The sequence below is a fragment of the Seriola aureovittata genome, chromosome 2 (assembly GCF_021018895.1).
Source record: "Seriola aureovittata isolate HTS-2021-v1 ecotype China chromosome 2, ASM2101889v1, whole genome shotgun sequence".
NCBI classification, from domain to species: domain Eukaryota; kingdom Metazoa; phylum Chordata; class Actinopteri; order Carangiformes; family Carangidae; genus Seriola; species Seriola aureovittata.
Genome location: NC_079365.1, coordinates 27456078 through 27480050, shown reverse-complemented (window position 1 = coordinate 27480050; position 23973 = coordinate 27456078). Strand labels below are relative to the sequence as shown.

At 35.6% G+C, this 23973-nt stretch overlaps 1 protein-coding gene across 2 annotated transcripts in view; it reads right to left on the bottom strand.

Annotated features, from left to right (window-relative positions):
• Nucleotides 1-15786: 15786 nt before the first annotated feature.
• LOC130176231 (E3 ubiquitin-protein ligase RNF123) overlaps nt 15787-23973 on the bottom strand; it is a 122142-nt gene continuing 113955 nt past the window's right edge. For both annotated transcript variants that reach the window (XM_056387191.1, XM_056387185.1), the window contains exons 39-40: nt 23160-23245; nt 15787-20578 (exon numbers count right to left, since the gene is read on the bottom strand). In XM_056387191.1, coding sequence (XP_056243166.1) covers nt 20479-20578; nt 23160-23245 — 186 coding nt within the window. In that variant the 3' untranslated portion in view covers nt 15787-20478. The remainder of the gene's footprint in view (nt 20579-23159; nt 23246-23973) is intronic.

Here is a 23973-nt window from a genome sequence, read left to right as displayed (position 1 = left end):
AGGACGTCTCCTTAGTCTGTTGGAAATTAAAACAGGCATTTTTCACTATTAATCACGGATTAATCAATAATGGAAACAATCATTAGTCTCAGCCAATGACGGTGATGGTGATGTCACTTGAGTGATTTTCTCAGACTTGTCAAAGCTCCTCCAGAGCCTCATTGTGCAGCGTGATGCTGTGACGTAAACACACTGTTTCACCGGTGCAGACATGTGACTGATGTGTGAACAGAAACCAATGGAAGCAGGAACCAAAGCTCCCTGACTGTTTTAAACTATGACTCAAGTTTACTGCTCCAACTCTCTTTCTGAAGTTTTATAATGAGTTCCAGTGCTGAAATGATTAGCCAAAAGAAAATGAATCCACAGTTTTCATAATAGATAAAATTAAAAATTAAAAACAAAAATTAAGTCATTTATCAAGTAAAAATTCACGGCTAGGTTCCACACTCAAAAATATGTAAAGATTTACTGCATTTTTCTCACAGTAAACTAAATATTTTATGTCTGAGTCATTTTTTAAAACTTGGTAAGTTAAAAAAGTAAAAAAACATATTTTATTGAACAAATATAAAATTGTTTGATCAGAAAGTCAGGCTGGCTTTATGACAGGATTAAAAAAAAGTGTTTGGCACAATAAACTGTGGCTTCAGCTGTTTTCAGACTGCAGAAATCTTTATGTTGTGTTATTGACATTTCAAAAAACTCAAATGTAGGTGTTCATTGATCAGGTCCTGGCCACGATGAGACAGATTCATTGTTAATGTTAGAAAATTCAATGTCTCATCTGTCATTTAGAATCATTGAGGCTGTGTCTGTTTCCAGTTTCACATCAAAGCTTCTCATATAAATCTGTGGATATTGTGCGGAGGATACAGAATACAGCAGCTCTCCTGCTGTGTTCACTGTTGCTGGTTGACACGAACAGCAACATGAAGCATGAGGTCGGTCAACCTGTGCACAGACCCTCCAGGTGAAGGACGGTCTTCGTGTTTTAACTGATGCAGAAATGCTTCAACAAAGACCTGGACAGACAGAAGGACGCACCGGGAGGGGGGTTAAAAAAATGATAGCATTCAATCTGTGTGAAAAAGCACATTGTTTGTCAACAGCCTGGCTGAAATATCCCCCAAACCTGGGAAACACAACTCAGTCAGGGGAAGAAAACATAGAACTGGACATACAGGACATGACAGCACAGAGCCTGCAGGAAAATACTGGCGTGTAATGAGGTTTCAGAGTCAGAGCTGCCTGTAACATGATGAATCTGATACAGCCTGCTCTAACTGCAGTTTCTAAAGGGATGCAATAAATATATATATATATATATATATATATATGATATATATATATAAGAAGCAGTGTATTAAAGCCCTGAGGCTGTTCCACCTGTGACAACAGATAATAGGGGGAGAAGTGATGGAGATCAGAGGTGGAGGGAGGGAAGAGAGGAGCATTTCAGAGCGGTGAGGGTTAATGTGTGAACCATCATACACACAACTGTCTGAGGGAAACATGTAGAGATGAACTACAGCAGCCGAAACAGAAGAAAGGAGATGAAGTCCGACAGTGTTGGATCAAAGTGGAGAAACTGGATGAATCTGTTAGTTTAAACACAGATTTTACAGTTTTATTATGAACCACAGTCTCTGTTTCCTTTACTTTCTACACAAGCTGTTGATCAGAATTTTTCATGCTTCCCAAATGTGAGAATTTACCACGTTTATCTCATGTTGTACATGATGAATGTACAGGTCCGACAGGAAGAGGAGCTCCTTCGTTTATTGTATTTGGCTGAAGGAAACACACACACTGCGACCAGATTACATTCGCTGTTAACTTGATGAGGAAATGTTGTTAATATATGAAGCCTGTCTGACAAACTGCAAATACCATGATACTGAATGCATAAGTGAAATGTTTGAAGACAACGCGCTGCACTTGTTGTGACTTCAGCATTTATGGTTCAATTTAATTTTCATTCTTAATTTAACCAAAACCACCATCTTCCACCAACTTTAACCAAAGAGCCTCTGGACTCTGGATGTGAACCTGGTCTTTGGTCTCACAGACCTGAACTTCAGACGTCCTCCATCCACCACAACCACCTGCTGGTGACTCTGCTGCTGATAAATGCAGCTTCATTCATTCCAAAAAAGTTTTCTCTGAACATGATCCAGTCAGAGATTTTGTTTGTCATCAGCATAACTGGGAGAAGAGTGTAGTGCTATAATTGGCAGATGCACTGACTCAGCAGTGGCCAATGCGATATCTATGTTTCAGTTTCTATGATTTCCATGTTTAAATGGTTATAGCATCTTCCCCCTCCCTGTCATTGTTGGTTTTTACCTCCACCTGAATGGCTATAAACATTTCTGCCTTCAGATATGGTACTAACTCCTTCTTTTCTAATGTTGCTCAGCCCTTCCTCTTATTTCCACCACACATTAAAGTTAATAGTTTGAGTCAGGCAAAACAAACACAAACATTTGCTGATTCCAGCTTCTAAATTGCTGCCTTTTCTTTGTTTTTTCATGTGGTCGAGTTTTTATTATAGTGAAACGATTATTTCGGGGCTCTGAGAGGCTTTCTGATATTTTATAGACGAAAGGATTAATTGAGATACTAATGAAAATATTCATTAGCAGCAGTCTGACTTCATCATACTGCTTGATCATAATGAAGAGTATAAAAATGCGGAGCCTCAGCTGTGTGTGTTCAGATGTAAAAGCCACTCTCATCATATTATCGCTGTGTTTCATTACCATTAAACCATTTCAGGTCAGATCATCTCTCACATCACCAGAGGATTTTATCGTGACAGAGCTGATATTCTCAGGGATAAACTGATCGTATCGACAGACGCTCGTATTTCATCCAGCTCTAAAATGATGATGATAATATGTTGTCTTACTATATAATATGTTTTTGGTCATGTGATGTGAGGGGATCAGTTATTGGACCAGTTTTTAATCTGCAGCCTGACACAGTAAAAATAAAAAATAAAAAACCTACTACGATAATGAAAACAAGTGCATGAAAAGATAAGCAGCTCCTGATAACACAGTCAAATAACACATGACATTCAGTAATATCAGTTAGTGGTTCAAACAACAGCTTGTAAACAAAGTCAAGACGCATGACAACTAATAATTACATCACTACATTTAAGTACAGATCACCACACAGGTGGATGAACGACAGGTGTCCTGATGAAAACAAGCAGACTGGAATCTGATCTGGATCCAGCTGAGCACCATGACAACCTGATATCTGTGTCAATAAGACTTAATAACACTTGTACTGTATGAAGACTGATCAAACATTTGGAGTAAATACTAGTGTTTATTGATCTTTTTGATAATAAAAAAAAGTACAATACTCATCATTCTTGTTTAATAAGATGAAATGGTTCTGGTTTTCATTCAGCTTCTTCATTTTTTTAAATAAAAACAGTCTTTATTTTGCAATGAGCAGTGTTCAAATCTTTTACTTCAGTAGTAATACCACCTTATAAAAACACTCAACTAAATATACTAAATACTCATACTAAAAAAAACATGACTTTGTGACTCCACTAAAAGTACAAAAGTGTTAATAATAAAATTTACTTAAACTATCTAAAAGTCAAAGCCCTCATTAAGGAACAGATTGGCAACTTTCATCATGTTATATTATCGGATTATTATTACTAATGCACTACACAGCATTCTAATGTGGAGATCATTTCCACTACACAGTATACTGTTGGATAGTTTAATGTACAGAAATCCATCATATTTTATAAGTTTATGGTGTTTTTTTATCGTAAAATCTTTGTAAACCGGTGAAGCAGATACATGTGGTGCAGTGAAAATGTAAATGAGAATCTTATCAGCAGATACAGACAATTATGAATGATCTAAACTCTGTAAATCTGGGATTTCCATATTTGTGAGTCAGTTTCAGTTTTAAATTTCCTCCATAAATCAGGTCAGAATATCAGTGGCACATTTTAGAATTATGTTTGTTTCCTGTAATCCTCCATGGTGTAATCTGATTTTATAATCTGAGGATTACATGGTGTGCACTCCAGCAGGGTTCAGGTCTGTTGTTCAGCACTTGTTGTGCAGATATAGTCCTGTAGGAGGCAGCAGCTCTCTGTCAGACACAGGAGCTGGGCTCAAATGCTTCTGAACTAAAGGTGTGTGCACAGACATATTGTTTTCCTTTCCACATTGCTTCTGTCTCAGACATCTGAAGTTTTGTGGAGGAGGATGCATGAGTATGAGCCTCATTTCACCTCCCACAGTCAGACATGGATGTAAGCATGACCTTAATCACTTGTTTGCATATGAGTACCTCTGTCCTCTCCACCATTTGTTCAATCTGTCAGTGAAAAGAAACAACAGAGAAGAAGAAGTGCAGGTTTACTGACTCTGCCACGTCAGTTTAATCTCATTTTAATACAACTTTATTTCTCCCCACAGAGCAGAGAGGAAAAGAAAATCTGATGATCACAAAACTAAAAACAATCAAAGGCCATAGGCTTAAAATTACATGTGGAATTTGTAAAAATTACATTGATAAATACTTATAAATAAGAGAGGCCCTGAGTCTTTCTTCTGATTGGATCACTGATAAAAGATATAGCAGATTTCAGGTAAACACTGACTGAGAGCAGTGACTGCTTGTAACATCACAAAGTTGCAGAAGTCCTGATAGCTCATTTTGAGGCTCAGTTTCTGAATACAGGCTGTGTGCATTTCTCTGTGGACTGAGGCTTTGATACTTTCACAGTATTAATATAGAACCTAGACCTGCTTTATAATTAAAAAATACATGGAAATCTCACATATACATATAAACATTATATACAATGTGAGGCCTTTAATCATAACATTCTGACTGGTTCCTTATGGTGGAATATAACAGTTCAGTTCCTTATTTTGGTAATTTAATAATAATTTAATTTTAAAATAATAATAAATTTTATTTAAATATTTAAACTTTTATGGTAAGCAATTTGTTCCATTGGAAAAATGGTGTGTGAGCAGGTTCAGGCCACTGGGTGGAGACACACTCCTGTTAGATTACCATGATAGAAACCATCATTCACTGTACACACACATATCCACACTGTGCTCATGTAGTGCAGCTAATATCACAGTTATGTCTTTGTTAGGTGTTTATTGTTTTTTGTTGCAGAGAAGCTTGAGACTTCAGCTGTGACTTATTTAATGTTTCATAGATAATATAGTGTTTCATAAAGCAGGACGTAACTCACAACTCCCTGTTTTCTTTCTCAAACAAGATAAAACTCTAGTTAGTAAGACTGAAAACAAACACATTTTTTAAGAAGTGTTCAATATTTTTTATATTAAATATTTAAATAAATGTTAGCTATGCCAACAGATAAGCTGGACAATTAAACTCTAAGTGTCATACTTAAGTAGAGAACTTAAGGTGTTTTGTGCAACCGGCCCCAGGACTGGAGTCGGACTTCTTCAGAAATGACATCGTCATTTAATCGAATACAAGTCACTGATTTTTGAGAACGTTTTGACTCGTAGTGATCATGACGTTGTGTCGCCTGTTCCTGTTTCAGCTTTCAGACGGAGGTTCGGACACTCTGAGCCAAAACTGCTGCTAACATCAGGTTTACTCTGCAGATAGGAAGAAAAACAGCTGAACTGTAGCATGCATTTACTGACTTGCTGTAGTTTAAACTACATTGACAGTTTCACTGTTTCATGTCTCTGTGTGGCCACAGGTCAGTCTTTTGGTACACAGATAGAGGAAGGAAGGAGGGCTGCTGTTTTAGATATAGATTTGTGTGTCATCTGCATAGGGATGATGACCGTTCATGTTGTATTTTTTAAGTATGTGAGTGAGTTGGAGCACACAAAGAGTACACACACACACACAACACACACACACACAACACACAGAACAAAAGCACAGATCCCTGTGGAACACAGTGTTTGAAGAGGGAAAAAAAGATTCTGAAGCTTAATGAAAATAGGATGAGAGGGACGACTGTGTCTCAGCAGGTAGAGCAGAATCACAATGAGGTTTATTGCCAAGCTTTGATGTTTTGCTGCGGTTGTCCACTAATCACAGGGTTGGTGGTTCGATCCCCAGCTCCACCTGTCCACATGTCAAAGTGTCCTTGGGCAAGACACTGAGCCCTGAATTGCTCCTGGTGTTCAGGCAGCAGCTTGTACTGCAGCTCTCTACCATGTTCCTCTCATCCACACATACTGATGGCAAAGTGGTTTGGACATAATGTAAATGCAGTGTCTCTTTGAAATCACTTTACATTACTCCTGAAACATTCACAGTGAAACACACTGGGTATGGATGTGTTTGTTGCAGGTTCAAGCTTCTGTGGACAAGTGCAATTTTCTGTCTTTGTTCTTTCTTTCTCATTGACCCATTTATTCTTTTACACACACACTAACACACAGACACACACACACACACACACACACACACAGCAGGCAGCCATTAATGGACAGGTCATGTGCTGTTCTGCTTCTCCATCGATCAGGGGAAAAAAGACGGCTCATGTTCCTCTATAAATACACTCGGTGTGATCAGTGCCCTTGTGCTGTTCTCCTCCATCTTTTCCTCCTCCTCTTCTTCTTCCTCCTCCTCGTCATCTTTCTGTCCCTCTCTGCTTTCTCCAGTTATTCCTGTCTTAATCTATAAACTCTGTCCACTCAGCCTGGTGTCAGGTTGCTGGACGGACCAACAGGTGATACACACTCACACACACACAGACACACAAATGAGGCAATTACATATTTCATATTTATTTGTCAGCTGCTTTTATACTTGCTGAGTTGGACATTTAAAATTAGCTCATCTATTTAAAGGTTCATTTTTACTGTCGTCCTAAAATATATGAAATGCAATTGAAGTTCTACACACAGTGTACATGTCCATGATCTCCTTTCTGATGTTACAATCAGCTGGGATCCTCTTCTGCTCTTCGTCTGGTTGAGTCACAAGCAGCTGCTTGCCATCACGATTTCTAATACATAATGCCTTTCAGAGTATGCTGTCCCAGCTTGCATCTTACAAACCGCCGCTATGTGCTGGACTGTCTCAGGGGTCTGCACCCTAGATTCTGTCTACTGTGGTAGATCTCTGCCTCCATGGACATTGTGGTCAGGACCTGTTCTTTGGCTGCGATGATCAGAGCCTCTGTGCTGTCCGTAGGACTGGCGTTTTTCTTCATGTCAGCCTCATTATCAGCCGACGATACATCCCATGGAGGGGCCTGGTCCTCTATGATATTTGAGATATTATTTATGTTATGTAATATGAATAAAAATATTTATATTATAATTATTATTTTATTTAGATTTATTTAATTATTTATCTTTTATACTTTTTTTTTGCCGTATGATACTAAGGCATAAATAACTCATACTATGGTAAGGCATGAAAACGTCATTAAACGTCAGAGTTCAGTAAGGCATTAAAACGTGATAAAATGTCATAGTACACTAAAGCATAAAAAACTCATTGTAAATTAAGGCATAAAAACGTCATTAAACATCATACCTATTCTAAAGCATAAAAGCGCCATAGTATAGTGAGGAATAAAAATGTCATGAAGCATCATTGTATAGTAAGACATAAAAACGTCATAGTATAGTAAGGCATTAAAACATGATAAAATGTCACAGTATAGTAAAGAATACAAATGTCATAGTATAGTATGGCATAAAAACATCATAAAAACGTCATAGTATAGTAAGGCACAAAAATGTCATAGTATAGTATGGCAAAAAAAACGTCATTAAACGTCATAGTATAGTAAGGCATAAAAATGTCATTAAATGTCATAGTATAGTATGGCAAAAAAGGTCATAGTATAGTAAGGCATAAAAATGTCATAGTATAGTAAGGCAAAAAAAATGTCATTAAATGTCATTTTATTGTATGGCAAAAAAACGTCATAGTATAGTAAGGCATAAAAATGTCATTAAACATCATAGTATAGTAAGGCAGAAAAACGTCATAGTATAGTAAGACAAAAAATACGTCATTAAACGTGATAGTATAGTATGGCAAAAAAAACGCCATTAAACGTCATAGTATAGTATGGCAAAAAAATGTCATTCAATGTCATTTTATTGTATGGCAAAAAAACGTCATAGTATAGTATGGCAAAAAAAACCGTCATTAAACGTCATAGTATAGTATGGCATAAAACGTCAAAAAAACATCATAGTATATTAAGGCATAAAAGGTCATAAAATCATCATTGTATGGTCAGGCATCAAAGGAGATAGTATAGTGAGTCAGAAAAATGTCAAAAAACGTCATAGTATATTATGGCATAAAATGTCAAAAAAACATCATAGTATATTAAGGCATAAAAGGTCATAAAAATGTCATAGTATGCCAAAGCATGAGACAAAATAATATAATTAGGCATAAAAATGCAAAAAAAAGTCAAAGGAAAGTATGGCAGAAAAATGCCAAAAAACGTCATAGTATAGTATTGCATAAAATGTCAAAAAAACATCATAGTATATTAAGGCATAAAAGGTCATAAAAATGTCATAGAATGCCAAAGCATGAGACAAAATAATATAATTAGGCATAAAAATGCCAAAAAAAGTCGTAGTATAGTATGGCATAAAACGTCCAAAAAACATCATAACATATTAAGGCATAAAAGGTCATAAAATCGTCCAAGTATGGTCAGGCATCAAAGGAGATAATATAGTAAGGCAGAAAAATGCCAAAAACCGTCAAAGTAAAGTAATGCAGAAAAATGCCAAAAAACGTTGTAGTATAGTATGGCATAAAACGTCAAAAAAAACTTCATAGTATATTAAAGCATAAAAGGTCATAAAAACGTCATAGTATGGTCAGACATAAACAGGAGATAGTATAGTAAGGCACAAAATTCATAAAAACGTCATAGTATAGTATGCCATAAAATGCCAAAAAAACATAATAGTATATTAAGGCATAAAAGGTCATAAAAACGTCATAGTATGGCAAAGCATGAGATTAAATAATATAATTAGGCATAAAAATGCCAAAAAACGTCAAACGAAAGTATGGCAGAAAAATGCCAAAAAACGTCATAGTATAGTGTGGCATAAAATGTCAAAAAAACATCATTGTATATTAAGGCATAAAAGGTCATAAAAACGTCATAGTATGGCGAAGCATGAGATTAAATAATATATTAGGCATAAAAATGCCAAAAAACGTCAAACGAAAGTATGGCAGAAAAATGCCAAAAAACGTCAAAGTAAAGTATGGCAGAAAAATGCCAAAAAACGTCATAGTATATTAAGGTATAAAAGGTCATAAAAATATCATAGTATGGCAAAGCATGAGACGAAATAATATAATTAGTCATAAAAATGCCAAAAAACATCATAGTATAGTGTGCCATAAAATGGCAAAAAAAACATCATTGTATATTAAGGCATAAAAGGTCATAAAAACGTCATAGTATGGTCAGGCATCAATGCAAATAGTATAGTACGGTAGAAAAATGCCAAAAAACGTCATAGTATAGTACGGCATAAAATGTAAAAAAAACATCATAGAATATTAAGGCATAAAAGGTCATAAAATCATCATTGTATGGTCAGGCATCAAAGGAGATAGTATAGTGAGTCAGAAAAATGTCAAAAAACGTCATAGTATATTATGGCATAAAATGTCATAAAAACGCCATAGTATGGCAAAGCATGAGACAAAATAATATAATTAGGCATAAAAATGCAAAAAAAAGTCAAAGTAAATTATGGCAGAAAAATGCCAAAAAACTTCATAGTATAGTATGCCATAAAATGTCAAAAAAAAATCATAGTATATTAAGGCATAAAAGGTCATAAAAACGTCATAGTATGGCAAAGCATGAGATTAAATAATATAATTAGGCATAAAAATGCCAAAAAACGTCAAACGAAAGTATGGCAGAAAAATGCCAAAAAACGTCATAGTATAGTGTGGCATAAAATGTCAAAAAAACATCATAGTATATTAAGGCATAAAAGGTCATAAAAACGTCATAGTATGGCAAAGCATGAGATTAAATAATATATTAGGCATAAAAATGCCAAAAAACGTCAAACGAAAGTATGGCAGAAAAATGCCAAAAAACGTCAAAGTAAAGTATGGCAGAAAAATGCCAAAAAACGTCATAGTATATTAAGGTATAAAAGGTCATAAAAACGCCATAGTATGGCAAAGCATGAGACAAAATAATATAATTAGGCATAAAAATGCAAAAAAAAGTCAAAGTAAATTATGGCAGAAAAATGCCAAAAAACTTCATAGTATAGTATGCCATAAAATGTCAAAAAAAAATCATAGTATATTAAGGCATAAAAGGTCATAAAAACGTCATAGTATGGCAAAGCATGAGATTAAATAATATAATTAGGCATAAAAATGCCAAAAAACGTCAAACGAAAGTATGGCAGAAAAATGCCAAAAAACGTCATAGTATTGTATGGCATAAAATGTCAAAAAAACATCATAGTATATTAAGGTATAAAAGGTCATAAAAACGTCATAGTATGGCAAAGCATGAGACAAAATAATATAATTAGGCATAAAAATGCCAAAAAACGTCATAGTATAGTGTGTCATAAAATATCAAAAACACATCATTGTATATTAAGGCATGAAAGGTCATAAAAACGTCATTGTATGGTCAGGCATCAAAAGAGATAGTATAGTTAGGCAGAAAAATGCCAAAAAAACGACAAAGTAAAGTAATGCAGAAAAATGCCAAAAAACGTCACAGTATAGTATGGCATAAAATGCCCCCAAAAAAATCTTAGTGTAGTATGGCATAAAATGCCCCCAAAAAAATCTTATTATATTAAGGCATAAAAGGTCATAAAAACGTCATAGTATGGTCAGGCATCAAAGGAAATAGTATAGTAAGGCAGAAAAATGCCAAAAACGTCATAATATAGTATGGCATGAAATGTAAAAAAAAACTCATAGTATATATTAAGGCATGAAAGGTCATAAAATCGTCATAGTATGGTCAGGCATCAAAAGAGATAGTATAGTAAGGCAGAAAAATGCCAAAAAAACGACAAAGTAAAGTAATGCAGAAAAATGCAAAAAAAAATGGCATAAAATGTCAAAAAAAAATCTTAGTATATTAAGGCATAAAAGGTCATAAAAACGTCATAGTATGGTCAGGCATCAAAGGAAATAGTATAGTAAGGCAGAGAAATGCCAAAAAACGTCATAGTATAGTATGCCATAAAATGCCAAAAAAAAACATCATAGTATATTAAGGCATAAAAGGTCATAAAAACGTCATAGTATGGTCAGGCAACAAAGGAAATAGTATAGTAAGGCAGAAAAATGCCAAAAAACGTCATAGTATATTGTGGCATTAAATGTCAAAAAACATCACAGTATATTAAGCCATAAAAGGTCATAAAAACGTCATATTATGGTCAGGCATCACAGGAGATAGTATAAAAAGGCACAAAATTCTAAAAAACGTCAAAGTATGCCAAAAAAATGCCAAAAAACTTCATAGTATAGTATGGCATAAAATGGCAAAAAAAAACATCATACTATATTAAGTCATAAAAGGTCATAAAAACATCATAGTATGGTCAGGCATCAAAGGAGATAGTATAGTAAGGCAGAAAAATGCCAAAAAAACGACAAAGTAAAGCAGTGCAGAAAAATGCCAAAAAACGTCATAGTATAGTATGGCATAAAATGTCAAAAAAAAATCTTAGTATATTAAGGCATAAAAGGTCATAAAAACGTCATAGTATGGTCAGGCATCAAAGGAAATAGTATAGTAAGGCAGAGAAATGCCAAAAAACGTCATAGTATAGTATGCCATAAAATGCCAAAAAAACATCATAGTATATTAAGGCATAAAAGGTCATAAAAACGTCATAGTATGGTCAGGCAACAAAGGAAATAGTATAGTAAGGCAGAAAAATGCCAAAAAACGTCATAGTATATTGTGGCATTAAATGTCAAAAAACATCACAGTATATTAAGCCATAAAAGGTCATAAAAACGTCATATTATGGTCAGGCATCACAGGAGATAGTATAAAAAGGCACAAAATTCTAAAAAACGTCAAAGTATGCCAAAAAAAAGCCAAAAAACGTCATGGTTTAGTATGGCATAAAATGGCAAAAAAAAAACATCATACTATATTAAGTCATAAAAGGTCATAAAAACATCATAGTATGGTCAGGCATCAAAGGAGATAGTATAGTAAGGCAGAAAAATGCCAAAAAACGACAAAGTAAAGCAGTGCAGAAAAATGCCAAAAAACGTCATAGTATAGTATGGCATAAAATGTCAAAAAAAAATCTTAGTATATTAAGGCATAAAAGGTCATAAAAACGTCATAGTATGGTCAGGCATCAAAGGAGATAGTATAGTAAGGCAGAAAAATGCCAAAAAACGACAAAGTAAAGCAGTGCAGAAAAATGCCAAAAAACGTCATAGTATAGTATGCCATAAAATGCCAAAAAAAACGTCATAGTATATTAAGGCATAAAAGGTCATAAAAACGTCATAGTATGGCAAAGCATGAGACAAAATAATATAATTAGGCATAAAAATGCCAAAAAACGTCATAGTATAGTATGGCATAAAACGTCCAAAAAACATCATAGTATATTAAGGCATGAAAGGTCATAAAAACGTCTTAGTATGGCAAAGCATGAGACAAAATAATATAATTAGGCATAAAAATGCCAAAAAACGTCATAGTATAGTGTGTCATAAAATATCAAAAACACATCATTGTATATTAAGGCATGAAAGGTCATAAAAACGTCATTGTATGGTCAGGCATTAAAGGAGATAGTATAGTGAGGCAGAAAAATGCCAAAAAACGTCAAAGTAAAGTATGGCATAAAAATGTCATAAAAACGTCATAGTATGGCAAAGCATGAGATTAAATAATATAATTAGGCATAAAAATGCCAAAAAAACGACAAAGTAAAGCAGTGCAGAAAAATGCCAAAAAACGTCATAGTATAGTATGGCATAAAATGTCAAAAAAAAATCTTATCATATTAAGGCATAAAAGGTCTTAAAAACGTCATAGTATGGTCAGGCATCAAAGGAAATAGTATAGTTAGGCAGAAAAATGCCAAAAAACGTCATAATATAGTAAGGCTCAAAAATATCAAAAAACCTCACAGTATGATAAGGCTTAAAAGAGACATTATACAGTAAGGAATAAAAGAGTCTTCGTTTATTAAGGCATAGAAAAAGTCATAGTATAGTAAAGCACAGAGAAGTCATAGTATAGTAATGATAAACTTTATTTGTATAGCACCTTTCATACACGAAATGTCGCACAAAGTGCTTTACAACAAAGGAATGACCTGCACTAATATTTTCACATGAAAAGAAAATACATAAAATGAACATAAAACATTGTTAAAAGCATTGATCTAAGAACATTCATTTTAAAATGAGATAAAATAATAAATCAACAAGAAGACATTTAAAAGAAGTGTTATGGCAGTAAGGCATGTCATAAAAGGTCATAAATACATCATAGTATGGTCAGGCATCACAGGAGATAGTATAGTAAGGCAAAATGTCAAAGTAAAGTATGGCATAAAACGTCAAAAAAACATCATAGTATATTAAGACATAAAAGGTCATAAAAACATCATAGTATGGCAAGGCATGAGACGAAATAATATAATCATGCAGAAAAATGCCAAAAAACGTCATAGTATAGTATGGCATAAAACATCAAAAAAACATCAGAGTATAGTATGGCATAAAATGTAAAAAAAAAATCTTAGTATATTAAGGCATAAAAGGTCATAAAAACGTCATAGTATGGTCAGGCATCAAAGGAAATAGTATAGTTAGGCAGAAAAATGCCAAAAAACATCATAGTGTAGTATGGCATAAAACGTCAAAAAAACATCATGGTATATTAAGGCATAAAAGGTCATAAAAACATCATAGTATGGCAAGGAATGAAACGAAATAATATAATTATGCAGAAAAATGTCAAAAAACGTCAAAGTATTGCAGAAAAATGTCAAAAAACGTCATAGCATAGTATGGCATAAAACGTCATAAAAACATCAGAGTATAGTATGGCATAAAAGGTCAAAAAAACATCATAGTATATTAAGGCATAAAAGGTCATAAAAACATCATAGTATGGCAAAGCATGAGACGAAATAATATAATCATGCAGAAAAATGCCAAAAAACGTCATAGCATAGTATGGCATAAAACGTCATAAAAACATCAGAGTATAGTATGGCATAAAAGGTCAAAAAAACATCATAGTATATTAAGGCATAAAAGGTCATAAAAACGTCATAGTATGGTCACGCATCAAAGGAAATAGTATAGTTAGGCAGAAAAATGCCAAAAAACATCATAGTGTAGTATGGCATAAAACGTCAAAAAAACATCATGGTATATTAAGGCATAAAAGGTCATAAAAACGTCATAGTATGGTCACGCATCAAAGGAAATAGTATAGTTAGGCAGAAAAATGCCAAAAAACATCATAGTGTAGTATGGCATGAAATGTCAAAAAACATCACAGTATATTAAGCCATAAAAGGTCATAAAAAAACGTCATAGTATTGCGAGGCATAAAACATCAAAAATACATCATACTATATTAAGGCATAAAAGGCATAAAAATGTCATAGTATAGTAAGGCAAAAAAATGCAATTAAACGTCATTTTATAGTATGGCAAAAAAACGTCATAGTATAGTAAGGCATAAAAATGTAATTAAACGTCATAGTATAGTATGGCAAACAAAACGTCATTAAATGCATAGTATAGTAAGGCAAAAAAATATCATAGTATAGTAAGGCAAAAAAACATCAGAGTATAATAAGGCATAAAAAAGTCATAGTATAGTATGGTATAAAAATTTAATTAAACGTCAACGTAAAGTAAGGCATAAAAACGTCATAGTATAGTAAGGCACAAAAATGTCATAGTATAGTAAGGCCAAAAAAAATATCATCGTATAGTTAGGAACAAAAACATCATATTATAGTAAGGCACAAAAATGTCATTGTATAATAAGGCAAAAAAACGACATCGTATAATAAGGCAAAAAAAAGTCATAGTATAGTAAGGCAAAAAAATGTAATTAAACGTCAACGTAAAGTAAGGCAAAGAAACGTCATAGTATAGTCGTAAAACGTCATAGTATAGTAAGGCATAAAAAGTTACAGGATAAAAACGTCATATTTTATCCCTTATTACATTGTAGCAGCGCTCCTTCGTCACTTCACAGGAGGTTGTTGTTTTAGCTGGTTAGCTTACCTTTACTTTTGAAGTCACAGGCTCTTCTGAACTCAAGAAATTCCTTTTTGTTTTGAACAAAGAAAAGAAGAGCTCTCTTCACAGCAGTTTCCTTCTTATGTTCTGTTATTGTTGTTGTTAGCTTCTTTGTGTGTTTACAGCTGTTATCATCTGCAGGTTTTTTTCTTCAACACTTTGATGGTTTTTACAATTCGACAGGATCAACTTTTCAACAATATTTTCTCTAACAAGGAAAAAACTAAATCTGTAAAAACTTACACAACTTTCAGAAAACCTTCAATGTCTCTGTATCAAATAGTCTTTATTGGCATGAACAATGAGTTTCAAATATGTTCTACTGAACACTATATTTACTTTGATTAAGAGAACTAAAAGTATATCAAAATCTGAAAGAAAAACACTAACACAGAATGATGAATAAACATCTGTCTTTGATTTGATTTCATCCCCCTCCAAGACAAAACAGCACACAAAGCAGAGTTGTTGGTTTAGGATAAATAATTTAATGCAGTTACATTATCAATATATGTGCACTCTCACTCACAAAGGAGAAATGGAAAGCAATAAGTTCGTCCACCCCCGGCATCATCTGCTCCCTCCCTCATCCCCTAAACAAGGTAAATGTGTAAACAGAAACAACAAATGAACAGTGGCTGTAATATTGCTCAGTGCAGCCTGTAAAACCCCCTCAGCAGCAGCAGCTCTCTGTAAACCTGCATCACAAACACTCTGTTCACTCAGATACATGCTTTAAATACTGTATGAGTACCGCTACCAGTTCACATAGTGAGAAAACCAAACACACAAACATCAGTGAAACCCAGAGACTGAAAACATACTATTGATTACATGTCCGTCAACATTCGGTTCAAACAGCCCTTTAGGTTCAGACCTTCCAACAAAACCTCTGAGTTTTACATCATGAACTCTTCTCTGTAGGTTTTGAGTATTCGCTATCATTCATTTGTCAGTGTAATGTCAGATAAACAGAATGATCTCACTGAGAATCCACTCTGCTGGGCTTCGGGAGGCCAAATTCATCATTATTACTACTTGTTTTGGACAACAACTACTTGTACAGAACCGTGAAAGAAATTGCGGTTTATTCCCAAAGATAATAATTGAAACATAATCTGTGAAATGTTCCATAAAAAATGAAATAGATATACTGTATAGTCCAAATGTGCATATAGCTATGCTCCAACTGGAGATATTCAACATTTCATATACATTCGCTCTAATTATAACCAGGAATAAAATCTTATTGTAGTACTCAAGATAATCAGACCATAAATAAATGTTAGAAAGAAAAAGGAAACTGAAAAAATAAATGGGATTATGAACTGACAAATTTAGGTTGAAAAGCTACATGAAAAATGTGAAAAGTGCAAAGATAAGGGAGAGAAATGCAAAAAAAATGTAATTTTAATAATATATTTTCTTGCTAAAATATTCTTATTTGTAGATTTTTCTAACCGTTAAAGGTTTTTTATTTGCCACTGTCACCAGGTGCTGCTCATAGGGGAATACTTGGTCTCTGTAAATGATGAAACGGTCTAGACCTGCTCTATATGAAAAGTGTCCTAAGATAACTTCTGCGCTATATAAATAAAACTGAATTGACTTGACATATGTTTTTATTTTCTTTTAAATTGTATCTTTCAATTTTACATTTAAGATTTTTTATTTTCCATTGAAGGAATTTAAAATTTGAGTTTCGGTTTGAAACTGCTGATTCACAATATCAACTTATTATTTCAAAGTCAGATTTACTTTTTCAGTTTCCTTTGTATTTTCTACATTTGATCGGCCCTCAAACAGCTTTTCAATTGACAAACCAATATAATTACAACAATCATAAAATGGACACCTACAGGGAAAAAAATTAACCCAAGTCATGGTATGAAAATATTGTTTGTTGTCCGACATACATATTAGAAAATTACCCTTTGGGGAGGTTAAATTATTTTTGGGTTTTGGGTTGAAATAAAGATACACATTCCCAGAGATCACAATCAATTCACCAAGACCCTATAACAATTACAGCCACATGATTTCTTTTAGAGTGAATTATCCCTTTAGTTAGTAGATAATCAGCTACTTCCACATCAATACAGTATGTGACTAAAATAATTCATGACAACAGTGCTATCATAAGGGCGATGTCAAGGAACAAAAGAAGGTTAACTAGAAAAGAAAATCAGCATTGTCACATGTTTATATCTGTTCAATTACCCAGGTTTAGTTTGAGGTTTGGATAAGTGAAGTTATGCCTCATTTACACAACAGTACATGTTATTTTATAGTTACAAACTCCAGCACCAGTGGTTGGATTGAGGTTTATCTAGACACGATGGTTAGAGGAACAGTAGAGTTTTTGTCCTTCGTAACTCGCAGGTTCAACATTCATTTACTTAAAGGAATAGTTTGGCATTTTGAGAAAATACTCCTTCTTCTTCTTTCCCTTTTTTCCAAAAATATCAAACTCTTCATTTAAAGACAAACCAAGTCCGTCACACCTAAAACCACATTAGCTTTCTAGAAATCTATCAACAGACTGCATGTGTGACTTTTCTGTAATTGGAGGGGTGTGTGGCTGTACACTGCGTGAATGCATGAATGTGAATACCTGTGCGTTAAGACTAAATTTGTCCGAGACCTTTAGAAGAAAACCAGAGTATTAAAAGTATTTAAAGTCTGTTTTTTTTAAGTTACAATGGCTGTAGACCTACTCCCTGCACCGGTCATGGTAGAGATGGTGTGTATTTGATCATGGTTACAGTACATTGGTGCCAAAGTATATGCATACCTGTAGGTAGGGGGTCATAGATGGATTATGAGACAAAGGCCCCCCCCCACCCACTTAAGGAGACGACATGGCATCTGTCTGGAGTTGTTGTGTGTGTTTTTATGGTAATTGTACGTCTCTTCATGCCATTCTTTGTCTCTTGTAGTTACCTTGCGTCCACAAATCGTTGTTAACAGTCACTTCCAACAGAAGCTGCGGCCACTGGAGCCCCTGACTCCTCGGACCCCGTGCTGTTATCAACTCTGTCACTGCAAGAACAACCACAAAAAGATGGAAAACAACCGTCCCCAGTGAAGCCGTTCAGTCATCCATCCACAGGTAGGGTGAGGTATGAGTTTTCCATTGTTCCCTGCCCGTGTGTGTCTTTGTGTTAGTGTTTCTCCACAGAGGTAAAAGTGATATATGGTGCACATCTGTTCCTCTGTAAGAACTTGTGTAAGTGCGTGTGTGTGTGTGTGTGTGTGTGTGTGTGTGTGTGTGGTGTACCTGCACTGACAGGTAGAGGTGAATTGTTGTGCTAATATGACAGCTAGTTCTCACACTCAAGGACGCTGCTGTCCTCCCATCGAGTGCTGTGTTTTATTGGGGACTTTCGTGGCCGCCTCGGTTTAGTGTGTGTGTGTGTGTGTGTTGTACAGAGAACACAGAGTTCCCAGTGTCCTGTCATCTAACTACATCATGATATATTTCTTTTTTTTTTGTTATTTTTTTACACCCCAGTATATCTGTGTGTGTGTGTGTGTGCTGTATTTTCACTGCAGTATAACCTTTACTTATAACAGAAGTGTGTGCGCGCTGGCCCTGACAGGACTGTATCAACACTACAGCACACACTGCAAACTCAGACTGGAATCTAAAACTGTAAAGTAAACTTAGTTCACTGGGGGAAAAAAAGTGTACATTTCCTGGTTAACAACACCTCACAGCAAAAAGGCCGTGGATTTAAACCCGACCTGGCAAACTGAGTGGAGTTTACTCAGCAAAGACATGCAGGATAACATACTGTATCTACATATTTATAATAAAAAAAAAACAAATAAAGGGAAAATGTTTCCAGCAGTAACTTTACTTCTAACTAAAGCCCATTTCAGATAATTATTAAACATGTTGAACAAACAGCTGACGGAGAGACGAGCGTCCCTCGAGCTCATTGAACCCTCAACAGTGAAATAAGTTTTAGAAGCTTCCTCTCACTCACCAGGGGCCACATATATAAAGGACGTGTACACACAAAAGCCATGCATATGCCATTTCCCTCAGAAACGAGTGTTTGTAAAAGACACTTCACACAGACCTCAGACCAGCGTACACACTGGAGCGCTCTGCTGTGATCTGACGAGGGCGAGATTAAATATAAAGTGAGAGATGTTTGACTAAACTCTCAATCAGAAGTGCATTAGTAAACTTTATTTTTGAACTGTTTACAACTGATTTAATCCTTCCTTATTATTCCCTGTTAATGATGTTTTCATTTGATCCTGAACTGTGAAGCCTGAGCTCTGTCAATGAATCACTGATCATCTTTGTGATGGTTAGAAATCACGACTGAGACGTGACGAATTGGTGGAGGAGATGCTATAAAGAGAAAACTGCACTTCTTCTTCTTTGCTGTTTTTTTTTTTTTTTTTTTTATTGACGGTGGACAAGCTCAAGTGTCGACTTGCAAACTGATGTTTTAAGGATGTTGCTACTTCCATTTCTGTCGGACCGTGGAGGTGAAGTGAGGCTCGTTCACGTGCTTCCAGTTCCACGATGACTCAGATATATTAAACAGAATCATGCACGCGTGCGGCTTTTAGTCGTGAATCTACAGAGTTTTACACATTTACGTGACAGGAAATACTCCATGTCTGAAAAGGGCTTTAGTCTGTTCACTCACTGTTTTAGCTTTTACTTTCAAAACTCAGTAATGTTTCACCTGTGACATTTACTACACAGTATACACAACTAGTGCAGCACACACTCGCAGCCACACATACATGTTCATACACCAGCATGTGAGCAGTTCCATCAGCTTCTTATCAACAATCCTTCCCACTCAGTTCAGTCTCCACCTCTGTCTCCGTTCAGTTCATCTTTTCTTTAAGTCAGAAAGAGGAAGTTGCGTCGATGACATTGAGCTGTTGACGGTGAATCTGTACATTTCCAAACATGGCTGCTCATTCTCGTACATACACACAGTACAGACCTCTGTGAGGAATCTTTGGGTTCACTGATATGTGGTCTGAAGTTTGAGTATGAAGCGCTTCACGTGTGTTTGAAGGATCAGTCTTTTACACAGGTTTTCTCTTATGATCTTTACAGCTTATGTGTGCGTCAGGTGTGTATGTGTGTGTGTGTGCGTGTGTGTATGTGTGTGTGTGTTAGGAGGTGGTGGGCTTGCTGTAGTCTTCGACCCCTGTGATGGTGGCTTTGCAGAAGAAACAGTCCTTGTTGTTCATCAGATGTTGGTTGATACAGGCTCTGAAGAGAAGACAAAAACATCTGTTAATTAATGCAGTTCAAATTTAACACATGCTATAGCTTTAAAGGAATAGTTTGACATTCTGTGAAATCATCTTTATTCTCTCTCTGTTTAGATTGATCCCACTCCCATGTCTGTACAGTAAATGCAAAGCTACAGCCAGCATCTGGTTAGCTTAGCTTAGCATAAAGACTGGAAACCGGGGGAAAGAGTTAGCCTGCCTCTGTCCAAGGGAAACAAAATCCACTGACCAGCTGCTCTAAAGATCATCGATGAACACGTTACATCTTGTTTGTTTTAACTGTGAAACTGCGATTCGTTGTTTTTGTACAGATTTTACTAATAATAATATTCGTTTATCTATTTATTTAGTATTTGCTATAAGAACTACATTTACACATGACGCCCAAAACACAATCATGCTGTTACACACTGGAATCATGTTTAAACACCTACAGCGTTACAGCATCTGCCACACTACTTTCAGGTTAAAGTATGAGCTACAAGGCAACCTCTGTGTGGGTGGAGCTCCACAGGAGGGTGAAGTTACTGAGAAGAAGGAAGTTAGAAAAAAATACAGGAGGATTAACAGTACAGGAAAAAGTTTGAGTTTGGCCTCGGAGGTGATTAGACTCCGCTCAGGTCTGTATGGTTTCCTCCTCTCGACAGCGCTCTCAATCAGCAACACAATAATCCATACACCTGCTGAACCGGCGTGCCAGCTAAACTAAATCAAGCGCACCTCCAGGATAACATGAAATATGTATTGAGATATGATCTGGACCAAGGTCGGATGCCCACGGAGCTGCAATCAGCAGTTACCAAACAGCTGACTCACACCATCACACACACACACGCATCTGTATGTGTGTGTGTGTGCATGTCTATGTATGTTTTTTCCAAATATACAGTGACGTTGATGTGCACATATATTCTGAGCTGTTATATGCATGTTTGTAATGCAAGTTTGTGCGTGTGTGTGTGTGTGTGTGTCGGCTGTTTGAATCGATGAGGCCTTCACATGAATGAAACGCTGTCAACTCAAAGCCTGAAGGCAGCAGCCTGAGCCACTCAGTCGGTGTGTGTGTGTGTGTGTGTGTGTGTGTGTGTGTGTGTGTGTGTGTGTGCACGTGCTGCAGAGACCAGACTCGCATTTCATTTTCCTGTAGAATAAATCTACTTTTCTAAATGTAATTTTCTAAAAATAATTTTTTTACCATTTGTTTAAACAGAAGAACTAAAGACGTTTACACTGTAGGGAAATCAATAATTAGTCAATTATCAGTTAATCACCTTTAATATCAAGGTCATTTGTTGATAAAAATGTTGAGAAGTTGTGCTGAAATTTTAAGTGAATAAATTATTCTGTTATTATCATCCAAATTTTGTTCATTTTATTTGTTGCCCACATACATCATGCACTTGATTATGGCTCTGGCCAGTCGTTTAAAAATTATTATGTACAAGCATGCACTTCTTGTTTCAAGACTTTTATTCATTAATTATTAATGTATTGGATTAAGAAAGTTCTGTGAAATCTGCGTCTGTAGCTCAGCGTTTAAAGCTAAACTCCCCCCCCCCCCACCAGACATTTCTGAAGCTGCCCCTGACCTCTGACCTGCTGTGGAGGAGCTGAGGGATAAGAGAGATTTCATAATGTGATGAATTATTCAGTTGCTGATTCAAAATGTGTAAAAACTTTTAAATTATTCAAGTATCTGAGCATAAAAGGAAAAAATCACTATAATTAATTTTGACATATTTTTGAATATAGACGTTTGTAACTAGTTATTATCTACATTATTATTACGCTTAGACACATAAAACCTACACATGCAAACCTGCTGTTTTCTTCATTCATCTCATCATTCGTGCAGTAATTGGATTACATTTAGGAAAATACTAATTACATTATCTTCAGTAACGCTCAGATATTGTCACATCGTCTCTTATTCGCTCTCATCAGGAGTTTGATGGAGCGACTGGTCCCCATCGCGTTAGCTTGGTGCAGGGTTAGAGGATGACTCTAATGTGTCTCCCAATAAATCCAACCTTGTCTTATTTACTAACACTCGTCAATATTGCTCGTCAATAGTATAGAGTATATTTAGTCCTAAATTCACTCTCAGTGTGATTTCTACAAGTAAATCAGAGATATGATATGTGGCCCTGAGAGGTGGCCTATATAAATATTCCTACATAAATATGCTTTTCAAACATTAAATCCCGGATGTTCTAAAATGCTGTCAAACTCAACAATGATAAAACTGAAGTAATTCTGCTTGGCAACCAAAGTTCTATCAGCTCCCTCAATGCAAATCATGGCGACATCTCCAATTATATCAAGCCGGCTGCTTGGAATTTACCGAGCCCTACCGAGAAGTGAGATAATTACTGACAGATGAAAGGTTTGACACAGCAACAGAAACGAGGAGCTGGAGACAGAATTCATCATCAACCTTTTTCCTCATATTCTTCATGATATCTGGGGGGGAAATCTGTGTGGTGTTGAAGACGAAAGCTCCTGTGTGTGTGTGTGTGTGTGTGTGTGTGTGTGTGTGTGTGTGTGTGTAGACTCACTTGCAGGACTTGTGGGAGCAGGGCTTGAAGATGGCAGAGATGGAGTGAGCGTAGCAGATGGGGCAGAGGTCTTCTTCACTGGTCGGCTGCGGGACAGAAAAGAAAACAGGTGATTTTAAACTAAATCCACCTCTAAAGATCACTGATGAACATCCCCTAAAAAACAAAATGAAAAACTGACGATTCTATGTTTTAAGGCGGTTATGAGCCGCAGGGCTTTCAGCGAGTTGACTTGACACCATGTCTGGTAAATTTTACAGCCTAATAAACACATATTTCACATCTTTGCTGTGGCTGAATCCAAGTAAAAAATGTTCTGTAGTGTCTGTTAGTACTTGTGAAAAGATGAATTAAAGTTTATCCCAGAAACACCACCGCCTGCTGCTGTTTGAATATAAGCTGACAGAGATTCAGCATCATACTCGATTCCTAACGCACCACCTGCACAGCCTCGCCGCTTTGACACACACACACACACACACACACACACACACACACACACACACACACACACACCACACAATCAAACACAGCGCAGCCACCGTTTACAGTCAGATCAAATTCGAAAAAGTTCGACTGAACATTCAACAGAACACGACACACATTCATTCTACGTGGTGATAATGTGTTGAATGTATATGGTCAAAATGATTCTTGTTTTAAAAGTAATTCTCACTGTGAATTCATAGTGTAGACTAGAACTTAAACCAGAATTATAATGAAGCTTAACCAATAACAAACCACTCCAAGTATTTAACACAACAAAAGGAACAGATTTAAATGCTGTGACTACCAGACGGACACCAGGCGAACC